The 24,801-nt window shown below is 40.0% G+C and overlaps 1 protein-coding gene across 5 annotated transcripts in view; it reads left to right on the top strand.

The window, feature by feature from the left end:
• Positions 1 to 24,801, top strand: part of LOC111029624 (zinc finger homeobox protein 3) — a 101,916-nt gene that overhangs the window by 33,280 nt on the left and 43,835 nt on the right. For 3 of the 5 annotated variants that reach the window (XM_022308703.1, XM_022308704.1, XM_022308702.1), the window contains exons 2-4: positions 2,831 to 5,985; positions 7,411 to 10,262; positions 11,503 to 14,695. In XM_022308703.1, the coding sequence (XP_022164395.1) occupies positions 2,898 to 5,985; positions 7,411 to 10,262; positions 11,503 to 14,695 (9,133 nt within the window). In that variant the 5' untranslated portion in view covers positions 2,831 to 2,897. Of the gene's footprint in view, positions 1 to 2,830; positions 5,986 to 7,410; positions 10,263 to 11,502; positions 14,696 to 16,598; positions 17,453 to 24,801 lie in introns of those variants that run through there. The other 2 variants (XM_022308705.1, XM_022308706.1) reach the window with 2 other exon arrangements.

Below are 24,801 nucleotides of genomic sequence, written 5' to 3'. Positions count from 1 at the left end.
AATTAAAAAAAATAATCGTTCATAAATACTAAAAGATAAAACCAAGCGCGTGTGTGTTCGGGCCGGCGCATATCGCCTTGTGAATCGGGTTAGGAAACTATATTTGTCTTTAATTTTATAATGTATTATATTGCTAATTAAATAAGAACAAATCGACACAAATCATAATAATATATAGGTAATACGAATAGTTATGATAATAATAAAAATAAACTATAGCTCTGTTCGTTCATGAAATTTATCACTTTTAATATTAAAATAATAACTGATTACGAACAAATATGATCCTTGCACTAGTTTGTTCCTATTAATTACATAAATAACTACGTTATTGAACTAAAAATGTCTTTACGAGGATTGCGAAAATATAATAATTCTGTACCACTGATCTCGTGCCACCGTAAAATTAAAAAAAAAATTAACTTAATGCGTTATTATTAGGTACCTCTATCCAATAAATGTGTTCTACGTCATTTATTATAGTGTGTTTGAAAAAAATACATTATTTAAAATGGATATAAACAAAGTAATTAAAAAACGTAAATGTTATTATATTATAATAATTAATGATGTAAAATCGCCGATATAAACTTTAATGTGTGTGTCCGTTATATTATGTAATGCGTTTTGATGATGTTTTTTATACGTTTTGCCATACACGTATCTGTAAACGCGTGTGTGTCTTCAATTTGGGCTCGTCACCACACGTTATACATTCGTACGGGGCGAGAAGAATAAAATAAATTTACATATAATATACTACAAATATAATATAAAGTATATACCCTTATATAATAGCGCGGATCGCGAAAATCGTCTGTCCGTTTATCACGTCGTTTTTGGTCGGGCAGGCGTTCGGGGAAAATTACTACTTCGGTTTCCACTGGAAACGCCGCCGCCGCGACGGTCATCTGTGCAAATGAACTCGCGCAGGCTCTCGCCTTTAAGCGAGCTTTTCCTCCTCCCGCCGAATGGCGCGCCAATGGAAAATCGGAGGAAGGGCTCGTGAATACATGATATTTTTTGTATCCACAAGCACTGCTTTCCGCTCGTACAGTATTGTATTCCGATCTTAGCGGTGAGTTTTCGGCCTTCTGCGGCCACGTGTTCTGTATTTTTCGATCAATTAAAAACGTATAAACGGTGTATAGAACTGCGGCGTGTATATAAATGCATATTATTAACGATTATCATTATTATTATTATTACTAACGTTACATGTATATACTATATATGTTATGTCTACTTACCTATATGTGATTCATACCGTCTATATTACCGTTGCCGCCTACGACGTGTGTTTTGTGTGATGAGTTTTCAAAAAAAAAATGTATGTAATATCCCGAAGCCACGTTCGCCGCCGAAGAACTCTCCGTTCGGACTTCTTGGCGTCTTTAATCGCTGTAGGTACGCCTATAAATATATATGTATATATATATATATTTTTTGTTATTCCGATGTGTAATTATTACCTTGTACCGATGTTCGGCCGCCGATGCCGCCAGTAATTATCCTCTAATTTGTCCCTGGTAGGCGGTGTTTTGGCGCCAACAATTAACCCCCGAATAGACCTCTGCGTCACTTGCACCCGAAGGTGGTTGCTTTTCTAAAGAGTATTTTATAACCTACATAGGTATACCACGAGGGCAAATAAACGTCCGCGTCAAAACGTCGGAAATGTCGACCTGGATGTTCGGGCGCGCGAAGTTAGTCCTCGGCGGAGGAAATCGGCCGTTTCCTGTGCGTCGTCGTCGTCGTCGTCGTCGTCGTTTCCTCTGTCCCACATCCACGCGCGTTTTCCGCAGAATGGTTATTACTCGCAACGTTTAAAAATATTTTTTCTCTAAAAATAATTATGGATAAACAAAATATAATGGAAAATGCATTAAACGGTTTTGTGTAAAAACGAAATAAAAATAAAGAAGACGTTGCGTGCACACGTACCTAATACCTATTATATGATTATATTCCTCGTTCGGGAATTATGTTAATGTTGTTGCAAAACACAAAAGAGCATTGTTTTTATCCGAATTCGTGAACGGAATGAATTATACATTTCGCGGACCGGTTGTGTGCGGCGGACGCTAAACTGGTAAAGGTATATACAGTACACTGTACATATATATAAATGCGGGGCGAAATAAAAATAGCAGAGAAATATTAACTAACGATTCGCCAAGAAGTATAAAAATATATATTCGGACGGGCTTGATTAGCTGTGGCGGTTTCCGAACAATGGAAGCGTTAGTGTCACATACCGCGACAACAGCTGTACATCACCTTTTTCTTCACGGACGACGGACGAACGCGAATTAAGACGGACACGTATAGAGTTTTTTTTACATTTTTTTTTTTGTTTCTCTGGAATTGTGTACCTACTATAGACAGTGACTATATAGTACGCTTAAGTACATTATATAAAATAATAGGAATAATGATAATGGATGAGAGCGGAAAAAAAATGTAATAAAGTACCTGTTTTCTTGCTACCGGTTTTCGTATAATGTAGTGCGAAACGTACGTATACATCGAGGGGGCGTGGTTGAAATCGATGACTTAAAAATTCGAGTTAGAAAAAATATTAAATAAAATACATGAAGGTAATATCGTTGGTTTATTATATATAATATAATATATATATATATATTTTATAAATCTAACATAACTAGTAGTGCTACCTAGCTACTATATTTAATAATTATACGATGATGACGTTTGACCCCGCGCGTCCTAATTGATTTATATTTATATTATTCGGATTCCAACGAAAACAGTAACCCAACAAATAAAATGTTACTTACGGTTAATTTTTATTTTTGTTTTATGATAGATTGTGGTGTACGCGGGGTATGTCAAGGCAGTGGTGCGAATACATTGGTGATGATTGATAACCAGAAATGCCGTCACCGATACCAGTACAATCGTCCTCGCCAACAGGTGGAGGCCTAGTGGACCGTGCCGCCGGATGGATAACAGACACACCGTCCGAGACAATCAGCGCAGCGATTAGCAGCAACGCCGCCGGCGCAGCAGTTGTCGTGGCCGACATGAGCCCAGAAGAAGAGCAGTCGAGCTCGCCGGTGACGGGCGTGATCGCCGGCCGGGATGACGAGGAGCGCCGCCTGACATCACCACCGTCTGGCAGCAAGTTTGACTCGGTGGCCAGCAAACCGGACGCCGAGTCCGAGTCGTGGGCGAACAGCAGCGACGTGGAAAAGTTCGACGGTAAGATCGTGTACAACCCGGATGGGTCGGCGTACATAATCGAGGACAACAGTGAGCTGAGCGAGGATGACGGCGTCGACCTGCCATCAGAGCTCCTCGGATCTGGCAGTATCGTAGATGGCCGGGGCGTGAACCTATCGCAAGCCGAAGTGTTCCCGCAGATCGCTAATGCGTTCTACGTGTCTCGGGCCAACTACGGGGACCTGTACGAGCAGCAGCAACAGCAGCAGCAAACCAACAGTGCACCCGCCGCCGCGGCCCTCAACAGGGTGTTCCAAGACAAGAAGATAGTTCCTGAAGTGCCAGTGATGCACAGCTACAGGGTGTATACAGTCCGTGATAAGGCAGGCGCGCCGGAAAGCCGGACGCCGCCATTGTCCAACGACTGTTCGACGGTGCCCGTCAAGCCTATACTCATGTGCTTCATATGCAAACTGTCGTTCGGGTACGCAAAGTCTTTCGTAGCGCACGCCACCGGTGAACACGGCGTCACGCTTCAGGAGGACGAGTACAACATACTTGGTCACAAGAACGCATCGGCCATCGTGCAGTGCGTGGGCAAGGAAAAAGAGCCACTGGTGTCATTCCTCGAGCCCTTGGCCCTGTCTGCCAACAAAGCTCATACTCGGACCGCATCCCCGTCCCAGTCGTCGTCGTCGTCGTCTCCGAGCGCCGCTCACAAAGTTCCTAATGCGTTTATTAATGACGGTAATCGTTCCTCCTCCTCCGACGGCGGTGGCGGCAGCGGTGGCGACCAGAAGGGCTGCCCGGAAAGCCTGGTGGTGCACAGGCGCAACGCCACACCGCCCACCTCTTCTCCGAGCGTCAATACAGTTCCTGAGACGTCCGTCTCTCTACCTCAATCTGGTAGTCCTAGAAGTAATGTTAACTCGTTTAGTATAAGTAAAAACAATAATTGTAGTAATAAAGCCGCCGCCTCTGCAGCCGGCGGCAGGTCCAGTATGTACGATTGTATCATGGACCTGACCAGGAAGAGTCCAATATCTGCGTTGGCCGTGTCGTCAGGCACTTCAGCTCGTAGCAACAGCGCTTCACCAGGTGCCAGCCCGTCACCAGGCACCACACTCAGCCCACAACTCATATCGGGTGGCGCCCCGTTATCGTATCCTCAACCACCACCCAACTTTATGACCGGCACTACAATTGGCGTGTGTCCAGACCACATGAACGGTAGGCCCAGTGGAGTGGACTGCGCCAGGTGCGAGCTCATTTTAAGTTCCTCGAGACTGGGTGGAGTGGGTGGGTCACTAGTAGGCATGCACTCTAGAAATTCGTGTAAGACACTTAAATGCCCCAAATGCAACTGGCACTACAAATACCAAGAGACGTTAGAGATACACATGAAAGAGAAACACCCCGAGTCCGAGACGTCGTGCGTGTACTGCATCGCCGGGCAACCGCACCCGCGGTTGGCTAGGGGCGAGACGTACACGTGTGGTTACAAACCGTACCGCTGTGAGGTGTGCAACTACTCGACTACTACCAAGGGCAACCTGAGCATACACATGCAGTCCGACAAGCATCTTAACAACATGCAAGAGTTACAAAACGGTGGTGTGGCCGGCACTGATATGCAAAGGCACCAGGCCTCGTCACCATCACAACATCCGAAACAATCTTCGGCTATGAGCCCGGGATCGACGAGCAGCCAACATCCGGCTATGAACAGCCCGATGATTAACCAGAAGCCCAAGCCAACGTTCAGGTGCGAGGTGTGCAACTATGAGACGAACGTAGCCCGGAACCTTCGCATACATATGACTAGCGAGAAGCATACACACAACATTATGGTATTGCAGCAAAGTGTCAAGCACATGCAGACGCTCAACGCCTTACAGACGCATCACCAACAACAGATGAACTTTGAGTCGCTAATGCACTTCCACCCGGGGCTCACGCTCCCTGGAGATAAGCCGCCGCCGCACACTGAGGCAGCGCTCGCCGACATGGCTTACAACCAGGCACTACTCATACAAATGATGACCGGTGGACAGATGCCGCCCCACTTCACGGGCGATGTGTCACCACACGTTGACACCGACATTGGACTTAACCCAGAGACCATGGAACCGCCGCCAGAGCCGGTGGACAAAAATCCGAACTTTATGTTTCAGTGCAGCACGTGTAGCACGTTCGTCACGGACTCGTTGGAAACGCTATCACATCACTTGTCCACCGACCGGACTAAAGTACGCGAACAAGAAATACTCACCGTGGTGGCTGGAAACTATATATGCAACCTGTGCACGTACAAGACAAACCTGAAAGCCAACTTTCAGTTGCACTGCAAGACCGACAAACATTTGCAGAGGCTTCAACACGTCAACCACGTGAAGGAGGGTGGACCACAGAACGAGTGGAAGCTCAAGTACATGTCGTCGCCCGGTGGCGTTCAGGTCAGGTGCAACGCTTGCGACTACTACACGAACAGCACGCACAAACTACAGCTCCATTGTTCCGGCCAGAGGCACGAGGCCGCCTCGCTGCTGTTCCGGTACCTGCGGGACAACGATGCTGGTGACGCTTCTGTCTACCACTGTTTGCTGTGCGAGTTCTCCAGCAAAGACAAATTGCCGCTACTGCAACACGTCAGGACCGTGAAACACATGCAAATGGAACAGCTGCATCAGATGCAAAGGCGGTCTGATGGCAAAGACATACAGACCGACATAAACATGGTGTTCCAAGTGACTAGCGCTCCACAAACTTCCATGTCTGTCGATAGCGACCAAGAACAAGGTAAGTCGTTAAACGAGTCATTATAAAATTAATAATTATTAATCGTAGATTATACAATACAATATACAAAACTATTTTTAAACGATTCCGATAGTCAATGGTAATAAACACGAGTCAGCATAATTATTTATTTATTATCAATAATACGTAGAAATAAAAATATTGCATAGAATAATTAAATCGTATAAAAATGTTTAGGTATTTGGAAAAATGTAAAAATAATTAATTCCTATTTTTTTATTAACACAGTAGTAATATAGATATTTTGCTGATTGTATTATAAATAATTATTCATATCAATTAATACGTTTTTATAGAAAAATAGAAAATAATCTGTCCATTTATTATACCTAGGAGGCAAAGTACAGTACGCGTTTCATTTATATTACGATTTACTGTACATTAGTATAAAAATTATAATAATAATTCGAAAATAATGAAATAATACAATATTAAAAAGTAATTAAATTTAGAATATAGAAACCACTTATCACAATTACCGTGTAATTTCGTTATTACAAAACTATTCATTTTAACGCAATAAATTATTTTTTCGTTTAATAATATTACGCTTGGTATTTCTTCACTGCACGTCGACGTACATTTAATTACTGAAATATACGTTATGTATAATTGAGATAATTAATTTGTGTTAAGCAATTTACGGAAAAAATAATAAAATATAACAACAGTAAATATAAAATAGCTCTAAAAAAAACTTTCCTCAAATAAAGTCAGTAGTCTGTGTATTAATATTGATTTGTTCTAAGTAGATAATTATTTATACTCAGTCATTATACTTTATGTGTAAATGTTTTTGAATTGAGTCGTGCTAGTTCCATCCACAGTAAACAATATCTCATATTAAATCCCCATCGACAACCAGACTTAAGTGAATGTAAATCATTACCGTATTGTACGTTTAATTATCAGACAGCACAAAGACCTCTGAACGTGAAGACTCGTATCATTGTTTGCCATTTACGGAGTTAAGAATTGATCTCATTGGTTGAGAACTACACGATGATTATTAAATGTCTTCACTTCTTTTATAGGTTAATTTCTATCAAAGAAATAAAAAACACGAAATGAAGTTTTGATAATAATTGCATTAATTAGTTAACATTAAGTTCCACCTCACAATGACATGACATAAACCGTTGCGTCTTTATTTTTCTATTCTTTAATGTTATTTTTCCTGAACACTTGATTACATTTTAAATTATCTTTAATTGTATAAAAGTGACGGGTTGTACGGTAACAAAAATGTTATTCTTGTTGCTCACTCATTCAAAGTGTGGTACGCCCATTGTTGCTTTCATACTCCGTTGACTTCGGTTCCCACAATACCGCCTTAATACAGTTAATACTTAATATAGTAGGATATAGATTTTATATAAATTTTTTTTTTCATTTAATTTTTAGATCGCGAAAATAAAGGAGACAACGAAAGTCAAAATATGTCTATGGACGCGATGAAAGCAGAAAGTTCTGAACAGTTTGAATTGGACTCCAATCGCAACTCTCCAAAAATGACTGAAGGTCAAGAACATTTAACTCCGACCGACCAAAAGAAAAACGAATTGTACTGTCCACTTTGCCAAGACGTTTTCGAAGATTTAATCAATTTCGAAAAACACTTAATGAACATTCACAGTGTTAACTCCGAAGGTCTCCAACGGCTGCTGAGTTTGGTCAACCAATCGCACTGGTTGAACTCATCAAAATCTTCACAGCAGAGTCCACCCCACACTTCAACTAGTCCACCATCGCCCGACTTGGACAAGTCAATCGAAAAATCTGACGAAATCCAAGAACAAGATACTGACGAAAACAAATGTCCAACTTGTCAAAAAGTATGCAAAAATATTGATGACTTGTGTCAACACCAAAATGATACTGGCCACGTTGAAATCAAACAGACGCCAAATGGACCGGGATACCTATGCTGGAAAAAAGGATGCAACCTTTATTTCACTACAGTGCAGAATTTACACATTCACTTCCGTGAAGTGCACGCCGGACAGCAAAACATTCTTGTATCTGAGAAACACGTTTATAAATATAGATGCAACCAGTGCAGTTTGGCATTTAAAACGCTGGACAAATTGCAAGCACATTCCCAATATCATGCCATAAGAGACCTGACGAAGTGCATATTGTGCAGACGAAGTTTCAGGACTGTTGCCACATTTCAAAAGCACTTGCAAACCGCCCATCCAGATCTGGCGCAAGCCGATTTGGAAGCGTTAAAGCAAAACTCCATGCTTCAATTTGAACAATCAGCTGACGAAAAAATGGAAATTGATGAATCTGTTGACGACGAGGAAGACAAGGACGAAGAACCCGAGTGTGACAACAGTGACGACTCGATCGCGTTTAAACAACAGCAATTGATTGAAGACTACATGAATGGACAGACACTAGCCGAAGACGGGTACAATGACTCAGAAAGAAAGTACAAGTGTCACCGGTGCAAAGTGGCGTTCACCAACCAGAAGTACCTGACGCACCACAACAAAACACTTTTACACCGGAAAGGTGAAAAGCAGACTTATCCGATGGAAAAATATCTCGACCCCAACCGGCCGTTCAAGTGTGAGGTTTGTAAAGAGTCGTTCACGCAGAAGAACATACTTTTGGTGCACTACAACTCTGTTCTTCATTTACACAAGTTGAAGAGGTCCATGCAGGAGCAACAGCAACAGCTAAACAACAATAACACGCCTATCGTATCGAACAATTCGTCTTTTGCAGCCATGAATGCGGCTTCTAAGACGTCGGGCTCGACGTCGGAAGACGACGACAAAAAACCGTACAAGTGTAACATTTGCAAAGTCGCGTACACCCAAGGGTCAACACTGGACATCCACATGAGGTCAGTGTTGCACCAGACTAGAGCTTCAAAACTGCACGATCTCGCTTTGGCCGGACAGGTAGACTTGACCAAACCAATAATTGAACAACCTGAACAGGGCAGTCGACCACCATCACAAAACCGACAGGATGCCGAAAGTCAAGCGTCCAGTAAAGACGAACAATTGCAATTACAATTACCACAGCAACAACAACAACAACAACAACCACAACAACAACAACAGAACCACCACCAAAAGGGCAACCAACTGAGCTGTCAACGATGCAACGCGTTGTTTTCTAATCAAGATCAACTCAATACCCACCAACAGCTGTACTGCATGTTCGGCACGCCAATGAGTATGTTGCCGATGAATCCGACGCTGGCCTTTGCGGCCAACAATCTGAGCGCTTCCGTTCAGGGACCAAAGTCACCATCGCAGCAGTTAACTCTGACCGAAGAACAGCTGTTGAAGGTTCCATTGGCATTGCAAGGTAAGAAGCACTCTCATATGTACAAGCTGCTGGAGAGTTATGGGTTTGACCTGGTGATGCAGTTCAATGAGAATCACCAAAAGCGTAAGGAAAATGAAAAGTTACTACAAGAGCTCACTGCCCAGATAGAAATGGAACAGCAGGCGAGCGCTGTCAAGGAGGAAATTAATGATATTAATGAAGAAGACACTGGCGACCTGCCTGAAGTCGCTAAATCAACATGCGTGCACTGCAACAAAGAGTTTTCCAGCGTATGGGTGCTGAAAGCTCATTGTGAAGAGGTTCACAAGGACCTAGTGCCGTTCGATTTTCTCGAGAAGTACGCCAAACAGATTAAATGCGAGATAGAGAAGAAGGGCAACGAACCCACGACCGCCAACACCACTACGTCTTTAGCGTCATCGACATCCGTATCCACCACCACAACGCCAATGGCCAGGATCGAATCGCCGTCTGAGGATGTGTCCGTTAAGACGGAAAACGAACAGGACATCGAAGCACAGACGGAAAACGCTGATTACATGTCCAATGCTGCCACATCGTCGACTGGCGAACCGTCCAATGTGAACATGTCAGGTGTGCCACAGAACATCCCGATGTCGGTCGCTCAACACTTAAATGAAATGCAAGCGGCATTCAATGCGATGGCCGCGTCGCAACTTACACAACAACTTCAACAGTTCAACCCTATGATGGTGGCTAGTATGGCCGGCCTCGGTATGGGACTGCCTTTGGGCCTCAACATGCAAGCGCTCGCCGCTATGAATCTACAACCACCGCTGGTCCCCATGATGATGCCACCACCGAATTTCGAGTCGATCATGGGCTCGCAACAAAATACAATTTTTCAACAACAATCCTCGTCCATAGACCCGACTGGGATCTTGGCAAAACAGCAACAGTTACTTCAACAACAGCAACAAGTGGTGAGTACCAATATTGATTATTGCATACCTAGTCTATATGGTATTAAATAAACTGAAAATATTTAAGCTGTATTTGTATATTATATAAAATAGTGATAACATTTTTTTTTTCAAATGACATAATATAATATATAATATAGCCACATAGGTAGTATAACTGTTTTTAATTTTATCATGGAATAAATTCCACTGCAGTAATAAAAAATAAAAATATTTAGTTATAATAATATTATAATAATTCACATAAAAACATTTATTTTGTTACAATAAAATTATTAATCCAGAATATTTGTTTCTATAATATACAATATTGTATATGTGTTACATTTCAGCAGATCTAATATTATTTATATTATGTATATTACATTTATTACTTATATACATGTATTATGTATATTGTATAAACACTTAACAACAAATTAAACTGTGTAATGTTTATGAATGAAAACTAAATCGGGGTGATAAAAATAATTATTAAAATCAAAATCAAATTTTTAAGAGTTAGATTTATATAAGGCACCTACACATAAAACAAATTATTTTTGTACGCTATTTATATAGTTTATAATAATTATTATAAAGTTAATTTAGGTATCTTATTTGTTTATTACTTTTTTATAAAAATAATTACATTTAAAAATCAATAATTTATGACTTTGAAATAATATAAAATATTAATTATTTAATAATTGTTGCGTGTATTATATTATGTTAATAAGTTTAATATTTAAATAAATCAGTTATCATGTAAATGAGTATACTTAAAATAAAAATTAATCAATCACAAAATACAATTCTTAATTTAGTTCTTGCGTAACTTATAAAATTATTTTGATATGGCTAAAATATAAATTATCAATTATTTATAATATAATATTGTTACTTATTATAGTTCATTTTTTTGCGTGTGAAATAAACAGTGTAGCTAAATTAAAATAAACTCATTACACTTAAATATACAACGGTTTGAAAATTATTGCAGAAAAAATAATAAATATAGATATATTTAATAATAGAAAACAATATGAAACTATTATTTTATTTTTCACAATAGGTTTATTATTATAATTTTTTTTTAATCTATAGGTACAACGCTTATTATTTTTTACTATATTTTTGATTTTAATTTTCATGCTTGAACCATGTTGCGTCATTAATTTCTCATAGAGCATTTTATGTTTAAGCAATGCTTAGTTATTTTATTATTAGTGTTTTATTGTCATGGTTTAATTTTTTACAGCAACAAAATTCGCAACAAAAACGAGCGAGGACACGCATCACCGATGATCAATTGAAAATCCTACGTGCTCACTTTGACATAAACAATTCTCCATCTGAAGATCAGATACAAGAAATGGCCAGCCAAAGTGGTCTCCCGCCCAAAGTCATTAAACACTGGTTTAGAAATACATTGTTCAAAGAAAGACAGAGAAACAAAGATTCTCCGTACAATTTCAATAATCCACCATCGACTACGTTGAATTTGGAAGAATACGAGAAAACCGGTGAGGCGAAAGTGATGTCTCTTACTCAACCGATACCAATAATCGAAAACACCGACGTCGTCGTCATTAAAGAAGCGCCCAAGACACCGACATTCGCCAAAAAGAAGCCTCTACAGACCAGCACTCCGAATAATAACACTGTTGTGCGAGCACAAAGTCAAACACCCACATTTCCTCAACAACAGACATTTGCTCAAAACTTTTCGAGACCGTTCACCACACAACCGTTGGAGTCTCCGGTGAAGATGGAATCTCAAGTCAAACCAGAACTGAAAGATGCCGAAACTAGTCAGCCTGAAACGAAATTTCCGTGGGGCAACCCCGAGTCTCCGTCCAAACGTAGAGATTCGGTTGAAGAAAAACAAAATCTGTACATCCACCATGACAGAGGATCCCCGCTAGACTTAAACGCTGCTGAAAATCTTACATTGTCTTCGATTCTAACTTCTCAACATCAAGAAATAAATATGTCAAATGCAATTTCCACCAGTAATATGCTACCGCCGAAAATATCTGCTTCGAGTTTTACGTCGCCCCCACAAATGTCGATTACCACACAATCGGGCCCAAGAAGCATTAGCCCTGGTAGATCGCCGAATTCATCTGATGGATTTCCGCACTCAATCATGATGAACCAGAGCAGCGGTGGTTCCGGTGGTTCCACCTCGTCTGGTAAACGAGCAAATAGAACTCGTTTTACAGATTGTCAGATCAAGGTGCTTCAAGAATTCTTCGAAAACAACGCTTACCCGAAAGACGATGACCTCGAGTATCTGTCTAAATTGCTGAACCTGAGCCCTAGAGTCATCGTTGTGTGGTTCCAAAACGCCCGTCAAAAAGCTAGAAAAGTTTACGAAAACCAGCCAGCTGTAGAACCTGCACCAGGTATTGTTGAAGAGGGATCAAATCGATTTCAAAGAACTCCTGGTTTGAACTATCAGTGTAATAAATGCCTGTTAGTGTTCCAGAGATATTATGAACTCATTAGACATCAAAAGACGCACTGTTTCAAAGAAGAAGACGCCAAAAGGTCGGCTCAAGCTCAGGCAGCGGCCGCCCACATCGCGGCTGCGTTGAGTTCCGAAGATTCCAACTCAAGCACTGTGGAAAATCATCAAGGACAAAGCGCTAATTCTAATCCGATGACTCCGACTCCAACACCTACTCCGAGTTTGACTTATCCAACATCACCAATTCAAACGTCATCTTCACATGACAAAGAAAACGTTTACAACTGCGAACACTGTAATTCGGTGTTCACAAAACTTGATCAGTGGAAAGAACACCAACAAGTTCATTTAATGAATCCAAATTTGTTCCCCACCTATCATCCAGAAAGCGCTTTCGGAATTTTACAGCAACAAGCACAGTTACATCAACAACAGCAGCAACAACAGCAGCTCCAACAACAACAATCACAGTCGCAACAGATGAGTGGTACATCCGAAATGAACGCCAACCCTACGTCGTTGATTTTATCCATGATGCAACAGAATAATAAAAGATCATTCGACGAATTTGACGATCATAGCGATAAAGAAACTGAGTTCACAAAAGACAAACGCCTGAGGACCACTATTTTACCAGAACAGTTGGATTACTTGTATCAAAAATATCAAATCGAGAGCAATCCGTCTAGAAAAATGTTAGAAAGCATTGCGCAAGAAGTGGGTCTAAAGAAACGCGTGGTTCAAGTGTGGTTCCAAAACACCAGGGCCAGAGAGCGAAAGGGTCAGTTCAGAGCGCATTCGCAGGCGATCAATAAGAGATGTCCGTTCTGTTCAGCCATTTTCAAAATCAAATCGGCGTTGGAATCGCATTTGCAGACCAAACACCCGGAACAGTGTTCCAGGGGTTACATAAACGTAGACAATATTCCTGATGAAGATGTCAGTATGGACTCGTTCGCGTCGTCCCAGATGAGCGAGATCGGGCAAAAGAACCAGACCTACGCGCCGAATCCATACTATCAGAACGCGGAAGACGCGGAAAACCTGGGAAAAATGTACCAAGAGTCGCTGAAGAGATACATGGAGGAGATGCAACAATCCAGTATGCAGAACGGCGTTTTGTCTGAGGGTGGCGAGAAAACCAAACCGGAGGGAGACAGTCCTTTGGACTTGAGCAAGCCTGTGGATTTGCGTATGGATCAAGAACAAGACGATGACGATGACAGCATGTCGGAGTGCACGGACATCATGGATGACGAAAGTCCAGCTTCGCCAGCGTCAAGCACTCAAAGCGGTCAGCAGAGAGTGAACGCTCCTGGTGGCAGCAGTAGCAGTCAAAACAAACGGTACCGAACGCAGATGAGCAACGTGCAAGTGAAGGTGATGAAAGCACTGTTCGATGACTATAAGACCCCGACAATGGGTGAGTGCGAGATGCTGGGTCGTGAGATCGGCTTGGCAAAGCGCGTAGTTCAGGTGTGGTTCCAAAACGCACGGGCCAAGGAAAAGAAGTACAAGTTACAAACCAAACAGAACCAAGATCTTACTGGGCCACCGGACGAGTGCAAGTATTGCCGATTCAAGTATACACATAAGTACTCCGTCCAAGACCACATATTCACCAGCCGCCATATTGCCCTGGTTAAGGGGCACGTGGAAAGCCGCATGTCGGTATCCGACATGTCGGGCAACTGCAGTGACGGTGACTTCACGGTGCCGTCCACTCCAGGTGACCCACACAATAACAACCTTCCCAACCAACAAGTCAATCAGCTGCAGATGCTCCAGCTGGCCGGACTCATCGGACAGTCTCCTGTGGCGCAGGCCGTTGCCATGGCTACCATCGCGAAGCTGGATGGCAAGGATCAGTCGCAAATGACCGCCGAGGAGTTGGCCTTATTGCCGCACCTGTACAACCTGGGAGTGAGTTTCCAGCAAGGATTCATGCACCCGGGCACAGCTATGATGACGTCGCCAGGTCAGTAGTCATAAATCAGTGTTATTATTAGTATAAGTATTAGTATTATTATCGGTAGTATGAGACGTATACAGTGTTCTATTCGCACGCGAATTATGCCCAACTAATACAACTCTTTTCGTGGTTCATAACCGCGATCACGATGAGTGGAAAGTGGAAACACAATTTTATCATATATAAGAGGCGCGTACCGTCATATGTATTTGGGTAGCGACCAACACGGTTTGATAAATCGTGACGTGACAGAGAGCTATTATGCCTACAGGGGTGTGACGCGCGAACAAAAACAAAATCAATTTCATTCGGTGTGCAAATTGTGAGCTGTGCTTAGTGTGTGATGTGTAAGTCACCGCGCCGGCGAGATACCTTATTATTATAAATTATTATTATTATTATTATTTTGTGACTGTGTGTGTGTGAGAGAGAGAGTAGGAAAACCAAAAGAACGCGCTAGTATACAAACGAGAAATTATGCAACATATATAACATACTTGTGTACAAATTCTTTCGTGATCCGATTGATGTATATATATATATTTTATTTTTAATGAAAAGGGTTCCGTATCGAACGTATACCATCTCCGGTGGCGCGCACAATGTGCTGCTCTGGGATTCGCTTGGGGTACGTTTATATTCTGGAAACAATGTCGAACCACCGCCGCTCCCCGGCAACGGTGATGTGTGCGAGCGGAGATTATTACAGAAATTCGTTACGTCGAACGTGAAACCGGAGAAAGGAACATCTCCCCGAACAAAAAAAAAGAATCGAAATAATAGAACGTTTCTATACACTGTATTTATGTGTGTGAGTGTGTTTTTAAAGGATTCCCTCATATTTTGGGCCCGTGCAGTGTGAGTGTGTGTGCGAGTTTCGTTTTTCATTGTTATCGGCCCCGTTAAAAATATAAAATTCGAGAGCTCTGATTAACGGCGGCCAACCGATTTGATACACATTTATATTATTACAAATATAATAATATTATATTGTATTTGTCCTATGCATTCTGGCATTTTTCAGTTGCGTAGTGTGTCTTCGGCAGTAGCTTTTCGAGAACTGTTTTCGAGTGCGTTCGTGGTTTGCGACGTTTGAGTGTTTTTGTCACCCCGAAACCGCCCGTATATAGGTCGTCGTATAGGCGTGAAAAATCAGCTACCACCTGCGAAAACTTTGTGGACGATATGAGTCGCCTCTACTTTTTTCGTACCATGTTATTGGTTTTCCACCGCCATATCGTCATAGGGGTGAAATATTAATTCCGCTCGTGTCCTCCGACCCGCACATCAGAGGTTTTACCCGATTCACTGCCATCATTGCTTTTCGGAGACGCGCTCCTATCCATGACAAATGGTCTGCAAACGAGAAATCGACGTGTATGCACCACCGCGGTGTTTTCAAAATATTACATTTTTTATAATGTATACAGGGCGTTGCGCTGACAGATGCACTGCCCCGTTATTCCCGTTATAAGCAACTGTCGTCGACTCTCCTTAGCCAACGTGTGAAAAGATCGAAAAAATGATATATATATATTTACGACCGGTATACAAAAGCGCGGTCGTAGGAAACGCGCACAAACAACAATGACCATGGTCCACGACACATCATCTCTCCGTGTGACGATAATCGTTCGGCGGTGTTCATATTATATTGCATACGTTAGTGTTGTGGGAATCGCGCGCGCATTCATAATAATATATCACAGCGTACATAATATTGTTAAAATATGCCTACGACGCTGACCCGTCATATTAATATACATTATACATATTATTATATTTTTTTCACCATTATTATTATTAATATTATTTTGCATGCATTATTGTTGTTATTATTATTATTTTGCTGTTTGTTTTATGATTTATATTTATTTATTTTTTCTTTTGTTTTGCGCTTTTTTTGTAGGATAGAAATGAGTGATAAATGAGCTATAAAATCGTAAACATTATGTTGTTCTCCAAAAACACAAACACACAGGAGACCTGACGACGACGTTTTTTCACCATTTTATATTTTGATCGGATTCCGAGTGTACACCTTGTAGATATATAAGATAATAATTATATAATAACCGTTCGAGGTTAGTCATAGGTATAAATCATACCTATAAATTATTTGTATACAAATTGTTAACGCATTAATACCATGTTTTATCTTTTTGTGATTCAGAATTATTGTCTTTATTAATTTATTATTCAATTAAAAATTATAAAATTGTTTATTCAATTTTACTATCATAAAGAAAAAAAAACAATAACAATAAAATTGACGAATCTGCCGTCAGACATTAAACACATAACATTATATACTTTGCCAAGTGTCTGACCGCATTAGTTATTATTTATTACCTAGACAATTGTGATATTTTAGGTTATTTATAATTATTTAGCATTTTGATTATGCTTGTTATTTATTATTTTCTTTTTATCTTTTTTGTAACGTAATTTCAAAGGCTTCGCCTGTATACGCAATACATAAAAGACTCCAATATATGTTGCCCATTATTGCCACCCTCAACGACGCGGAGAGGGTAAACTAAGCTCTATGTAATAAAAAATGAAAAAAATGGAGGGCCAAAAAAGTATTTTTTTTCCTGTTAGTCATCGTCGTGTACTATATGCTAGGATATTTTCCCTTTTGTCTCGCTGTATTTAAATTTATAATCGAATCACATCTGAGAGACGTACCATCCCACCAATACCTTCTTCACTGCAAAACGGCGAAGCCCTAATTATAAGACTGTTTGTATAAGCATATAATATATAACGCAAAAGACATTTTTCATGAAATTTCCTTTTTTTTTGGTTTCATCATATTGATTTGATTCCATCTCACTTATTTTTTATTTACACCCATTGTAGAAATTTTTTTTAATTAGTTACATTTTTGTGCCTTTCCTTAAACGTTTTTCATAAGAAAAATATTGTTTTTCTTGTTGGTGTACATAAACGCGTTAATGTTAATATTATAAAAATCAATAATTTTATGTATACATATTTATGTATACCTGTATATATTATAAACATATGTTTGTAAACGCATATATCGTGTTAGTTTTTAGACATAATATAAATATTATATATTCTTAAGTTTATATGTTTTGACTGTTAATATTAATTTTAAAAAACAGTCGCTTTGGCGGCCGACTCACCGTTGAGCATTCTACTTGTGTACACCTAATATATATATACGTATACAATATAAGTGTGATGTATACTTAATATGTATAAACACATATTGAATATAATTTTATTACGAATATACATATATACATTATTTATTTATATGCATGTGCGTGTATATATTATGGAATTACATGATATTTATATATATATACATAATATATATATAGAGTCTACCCTTGCGAATATCGTCATGTGTTTTATGATATACTGTAATTTTAGATAGGAGTGCATTTTATATATATATTATAGTTTTAAAATAATTATGTATTAATTTTATACTTAAAAAAAAAACATAAAAATAAACCTAAATAATGGAAGAAAAAAATAATGTCGCTATAACTTGAAGTTATTTTTTACGTTTTGTATAGTTTTATACGTTTTATTATTTCGCGATTTTTATTTATTATGCCTTTTTTCGTTTTGTATGTGTACATTATATTATGATTATTATTATTATTTTATTATTATGATGATTATATATATGATGATGATTATTATTTTTTTTTTGCAAACAACACAAATGAATGAAAAGGAACAAACGAAATATACTCAATATTAAAAAAATACACATGTGTTTCGTTTTATTTTGCATGATGCCTGCAGGAGTTTTTTGCTTCTTTTATGTTACGTAGTACCTAGGTAATATGTAATATTATGTATAATTTTTTTATTTTTCTACGTGACCAATGGACTATCTCAGTGTTGCTTATTCGAGTACAAAGCGACACAATAATGCTCACGGCGGAAATACATTTTATAATATTATATTATGCATGTGCCGGCGGTGGACGACGAACCTCCCCGTTCATAGTGACACACCCGAGGAAAGGGGTTGGTTGGCGGCGACGGCTAAGAGTCTGGGGATTGGCTCGTGCTGGGACCGCGATATTTGCATGACGACACTCACTAAGGTCCGGCACGGGTCCACTGGCTCACTGTGGCTGGCTGGCTGGAATATAGAAGGGAAGTTCGTAGGGGTCGCCGCCACCAGCCGGTATAATATTATACACTCTGCAATACTATATCGTATACGTGGTGTGTATATTATTGTAATGAGCGCGCGTGTGGTAAAAAAAAAATAATAACAATAATAAATACAAATTATAATAATAATTCACCATTGTGGAGCGGGGCGCGCGCGCGCGCGCAATAAACATGAAATTTGCATATCGCAGGGTACCCCCCCGGTACAATAATCGTCATAGTAATGTGTAATGTCTTCCTGCTGCGGGCGTGCACCTATAACACCGACGCCGTAACGGAAAAACACTCGTTTCGCGGCTGAGGGGGTCGGCCAAACCGGGAAAACCCTCTGTTGGCGACAATTATTCTAATGCATACATGTATACATATTATAATATCGCCGGCTAATAATATTGTAATTTATTTTATTATTATCCTTGGCTACATATGGGGCGCTCGTGTTGCGCATTACAATAATAATATAATATAATAATATGTTTGACGTGTGGTACGCGAAATGAAATAATGCACACTCGAAACCTATAGCACAGCGCACGCGCGCAACCAGTTCGACGCGATGGTAGATTTTACATAATGGCGGTCGCTTTATTTTCGTTTTCGGGAAAATCACAGAGAGAAATGAACGGCTACTGTGGCTTAGCTGAAGATGAAATAGGTATACGCGTGTACGATGACGAAATAATAAAATGTAATATAATATGAAACGACGACGGCGGTGCGGCAATAATAATATTAATAATGGTTGCAACGACGACGAGGACAATAATAATAATAATAATAATAATAATAATAACCGGGATAACTGAACCGTGGTACTATGGTGGACTTACAGTGTATATATATACCACTGCAGGTAGTTAACTGTGTACACGTATATACTGGGCTGCCATAATATTACCTATTACGTGTAATATCTCTTTCCTCCCGCGCTCATAGGTCCTATGTGTGTGTATAGGTAATATTTCGTATGCGCGCACGGGGAACTAATCGTTTGTGCGTTACGTCGTCGTCGTGTATCACACCTCGGCGGCGTACGAAAGTGGAGGAAAAAAAATATAACATTAAACGCGAGAAAAATTAAAAGAAATAAAAATGATATACATATATATATATATATAACAATATATGTACGAGTGGAGGCCGACGATGAGGAGAAAAAAATTATGATTATTATTATTATATAACGCTCCCGCGATCTAATAACGCGGTCCGTGGCCGGTGAAAGCGGCGATCGTGTCGTTTTTATATGTATATTCGTTCTTATTTTTTTCCATCATTTTCCCCGAAATATAATATCGAATAGGTATAATAATAATAACCACAACAATAATCGTATTCAAGGATTTCGTCGTCGGGTGGGATGAAAAAAAAACAAAACAATTACGTACGAGGACTTCTCTTTGCGTATTAGCCACGGAGGATCAAATAAAAATGTATAATCGTTTCACAGTATAGGAACATGCAGGATTGATGTTTATAATAATATTGAACAACAACACTCGTATTTAACATTACTCGTCATGTGATTTCTTTCCCTCAGAAACCGCCGCTACGTATTATAGTCGTAGACCGAAATCGACTCGCCGCTAGACTGATCGATCTCGTAAAGATTAAGTTTAAAATCATATAAAACGCGATTGAAATTTTTCAACACTTTATCGAGAAAAAAAACTCTAGTTTAACGCACCAAGGAGAAATCGAATTAACAACGTCTGGTTTAGGTATAATGTTTATGGTAACATACTAACATGATAACAATAACTACTTACAACGAGTGCCTACCGTTTGAATGAACAGTGTCTCGTTTTTCGATATCTTGTCAACGGTTTCGATAACTGACCGCGAACAGATGACGTATAATATATTATTATTATTATTATTATTATTATTATAACAACGAATCGAAATAATTTTTAAGTTATTACAGTCCGCCTATGGCGGCGATTAATCGGTCAGAAAACCAATCTAGTGGTATAATACAATAATAATAATAATAATGAACCGAAATGAATGGAAATAATAATTATGGATATCAATATTATAATGTGTGTAATGGGTTTTCCGCGCGACGAAAACCGCAACGGCCGCCGTACAATATTTTACGTGTGTTGCGGTCGCCGCGGGAAAACAATCATCATCGGATACTATGTAATACGTGAGAACGACACACACACACACACACACACACACACACACGCAACTACTCTGGACGGACCGTGTTTATTATTATTTATTATTATTATTATTATTATTATTATTATCAAAGACCGCGGCCGTCTCTTCGTATTCGTGTGCTAGGGAAATTATAATCTCCCGATAAACCCTAATTATTATTACGAGTTCGGTTTCGTTTAAACGAGATCTCTCCGTCTCCTCCTGCTTGGCACGTCTATGGGTAGGTACACGTTATAATATACTGTATTCGGTTCGAACGAGGATTGAGACCGTACTGTTGCCGCCCGGGTAATGGACCGAAATTACACATGTACTTAATGTTTACCGGAGTGATTAGAAATCCGCCGCGGCCGCAGCCGCATTGGGTCTCCGTCCGCTTCTAATAACAACGTCCGAGCTGGCGCTGCGCGGGCGAGATAAAAAGCGGACGACGAGTGTTCGTACGGAAATTATATGGAAAAAAAAAATTAAAAAAGAAAAAAAAAGGTAGTAGACGGAATTTAATTCTACCACCGCCGCCGCCGCCGCCGCCGCCTCCGTCAGATGACTCCATATTTACTAGTATATACGATTAAAAGTTATAATGATAATAATAATAATAATTTCTCTCTAATGAGCGTCTGCCGGCCGGTCACCACCACGTCAATTATATACGGATATAATATCTCGTATATGTATATAGCTGTGGTACCAATGTTATGTACCCACATATAGGCTGGTAGGGTAGGTGGTGCATCATGTACCGCCGTCGTCGTCGTCGTCGTAAAACCCGCGAGAATCTCGATTATAATTTCGGTTTTTTTTTTTTGTTCCTTTCCCCAGTTTGCCGGAAAGATGAAAAATAAGGATTTTACAAATATAAATAATAACCACCGCCGCCGTGTATAATCACCGTTCTTCTTCGGTCTCGCTCGGGACGAACATTTTTCAAGAATTAATTACCAACCGCCGTCCCGCTGCACGTTATACGACAATTATACATTGTGTATACTTAGCCCCGTCGTTTCGTCGTTGTATTATTATAGTGTTATAGCTTATATAGGTTATATTAGGTACGAGTCACAAGTCACTACAGTTCGTATAGGCGTCGTGTATAACATTTCCAATTGGTGATTTTTATTTATTATTTCACGTCTTGATCGGATATAGTCTAATTCAAATGGAAACTAGACGATCGACCGAATTTTTGCTCACGGATTCGGTATGAAAAACAATAAACCGATAATGCGAGATTTAAAAATAGAACGGATTTCAGTAACACTCGTTTTTGTGGTTCAAAAATTAAACTACACAAAACGGCGATGGAGTTCAGTGCCAGAGATGACCGCCAATTATAGGTACAACAACTATTACAATAATTTAGAGATAAACACTACTGCGAGTCTTTATGGAAACCGAGGAAAATGTGCATATTATAAAATGTTAAGATCGTGTTGTATTCTCCGCGGGTTCCGGTCGGCATAGGCTGTAGGACAAAATATTGTATCCGTCCCTGATGCAGTGCGTTATATATAATAACAAAACCTACCCCCTGCAGAGTGTGGCGTGCGAAGAACGACTAGAATGTGCTCTTTTTTGTTTCCTATAATACACACACATTGTGTCTCGATATCCGGTCGGTGTGTTTTAGTCGCGTCTTGTTCTCAAGGCCGGTATATTATTATATTATAATGTACTATATTATGGCGGGTGGAATGAATGATAAAAATAATAAATTTAAAACAGTAATCGGAGCTCTTATTTGCTCGTATATACGAACTATACGACGTAATATAGGTAGCTAGGTAATTACACCGTGTATATTCGGTGTAGGCAAAAATCGCATTTCATTTTTCAAGTAATTTCGAGCCGGCCGACCGCGAAAATTCAAACGACCGAGGCGGTTCACATGATCTACTGTAGCACGTCTCGTCGTCTACTGCCTATATGTATTATATTATTATACATATAGGTACGCACACAGAGACATTCACGATGTTCTGCCACGGTCAAGGTCTGCGAGCGAGCTCGTGTGCGTAATGTCGATCATCGCTGGTTCGTTTTTTTTTCCGTTTCGGATCGACTCGCCAAAGTCACGTGGTCGTAAAAATCGTAATCAAATTAAACATTATCTTAATATTATTATATTATACTGTATAATATTTTTCCGTTTTCGGGATAGCCTCCTTGCATCGTGGACACTTGCTGTTTTTTTCTATATTTGTTGATTTCGTCCCCGGAAAAAAATGATTATCTATAAATTGCATCGCCCCCTCCCAATCCACCAATAAGCCCCGAAACACGCTGTTGGGCGAGAAGGAGTCGGAGAATTACGCGTTGAATATGCCCAACAAATATATATTACGCATAGCGTCTATACTCGACGTTTTTAATTCTGTCCGTCGTAAACATTATGTACGTATAATATATTCACGAACTGTGACGAATGCGTCTCCAGCGATTCGTCGGTCGATCAGGCGGGGGAGTCGGTCCGTTTACGGGTGGGGTGTTTGGTTGTGGATGACGTGTCACGCGAGTGAACCGCGGCGGGGTGGGGATAAAACGGTTGACAGACGCGATTAAAAAATCGTTTAATCACGGGATAAAAAACTAACAAAATTAAGATATTAATCGACACGTCCTCTATATATTATAATATGTACTTGCTCGATCCGGTTGCGTCTGTCCGTCATAATATATATTAGATACATCGTGTAATATGTTGAGATTTTCAAATCGTTCGCCGATCTCGATTTCCGGCAGGCTGCATCAGTATGACGAGACCGAGTGGCGTCACATCCCTGTTTAATGGCTTATTGTATTACCTACATACTTACCCGCGCACTCTACTGAAAGTCCGTCGATCCGTGCTTTATGTAGAGACACGCGGGCCGTGTTGCTCACTGGTTTTTGCACCGAAAATTTCGTGCCTCCAATCCATCATCGTCTTCTTGTAAAATACATAATATATTATATATAGGCAGTGTGCTTGTGTACTTATGCACTATAATATCCAGAGAGATCGGTGCGTAACGAGCGGTGGGCGGAAATGTGTATAGCGGATTTTAATAACAGTCCGACGTCGGCGTGACATAATTATACTATTGCTGCAGAGGATTGACTTTTTCTCGGAACCCCTGACTTGCTTATGACGTTATATCGTATTTTGTTTTTAAATACCCATCTCTGCAGGTCCGATAGCGTCGGAAACCTTCTTCGTGTACTTCGTATTCTATATATATACCGGTGTAATATAAAGGTACACACTACCCGAATGCGAGGCGGAGAGAGGGGCGCCATCGAACGTTCTCCGCGCCGAAAAGTCGAAGCGATTTCACCCGACACGATACATATTATATTCGTAAACGGGACAAGTATAGCTGCACAAAAAAAAAAAAAAAACGAATTATCGCGTATTCGAAATAATCGCGTGTCGGACGATTAAAATAAAATAATCGTAAAAACGTCGGCCGCCCGACATCGTTCCCATCGCACACATACACACACAAATCCATTCGTTCCTATTTTTTTTACTTGTAACAATATCACGTGCATCCCGCGCCAAGTCGAGTAAATCACGCGCTCGTCGTATACAGTATAATATCTACATATATATACATATTCGTACAAACAATGGGCAATTTGTTTATCAGTGTGCGTGTATGTGTGTGTCTGTGCGTCTGTCTGTCCGTTCGGAATCGGGGGAAAAAAATAAAATGAAATAAAACCGGGTAATTACATCGCGTAATTCGTCATAATTGCGACGAGTTTTTCGTGCAGAACAC

Source organism: Myzus persicae, unplaced genomic scaffold (genome assembly GCF_001856785.1).
Source record: "Myzus persicae strain clone G006 unplaced genomic scaffold, MPER_G0061.0, whole genome shotgun sequence".
NCBI classification, from domain to species: domain Eukaryota; kingdom Metazoa; phylum Arthropoda; class Insecta; order Hemiptera; family Aphididae; genus Myzus; species Myzus persicae.
This window is presented reverse-complemented; position numbering and strand designations above follow the sequence as displayed.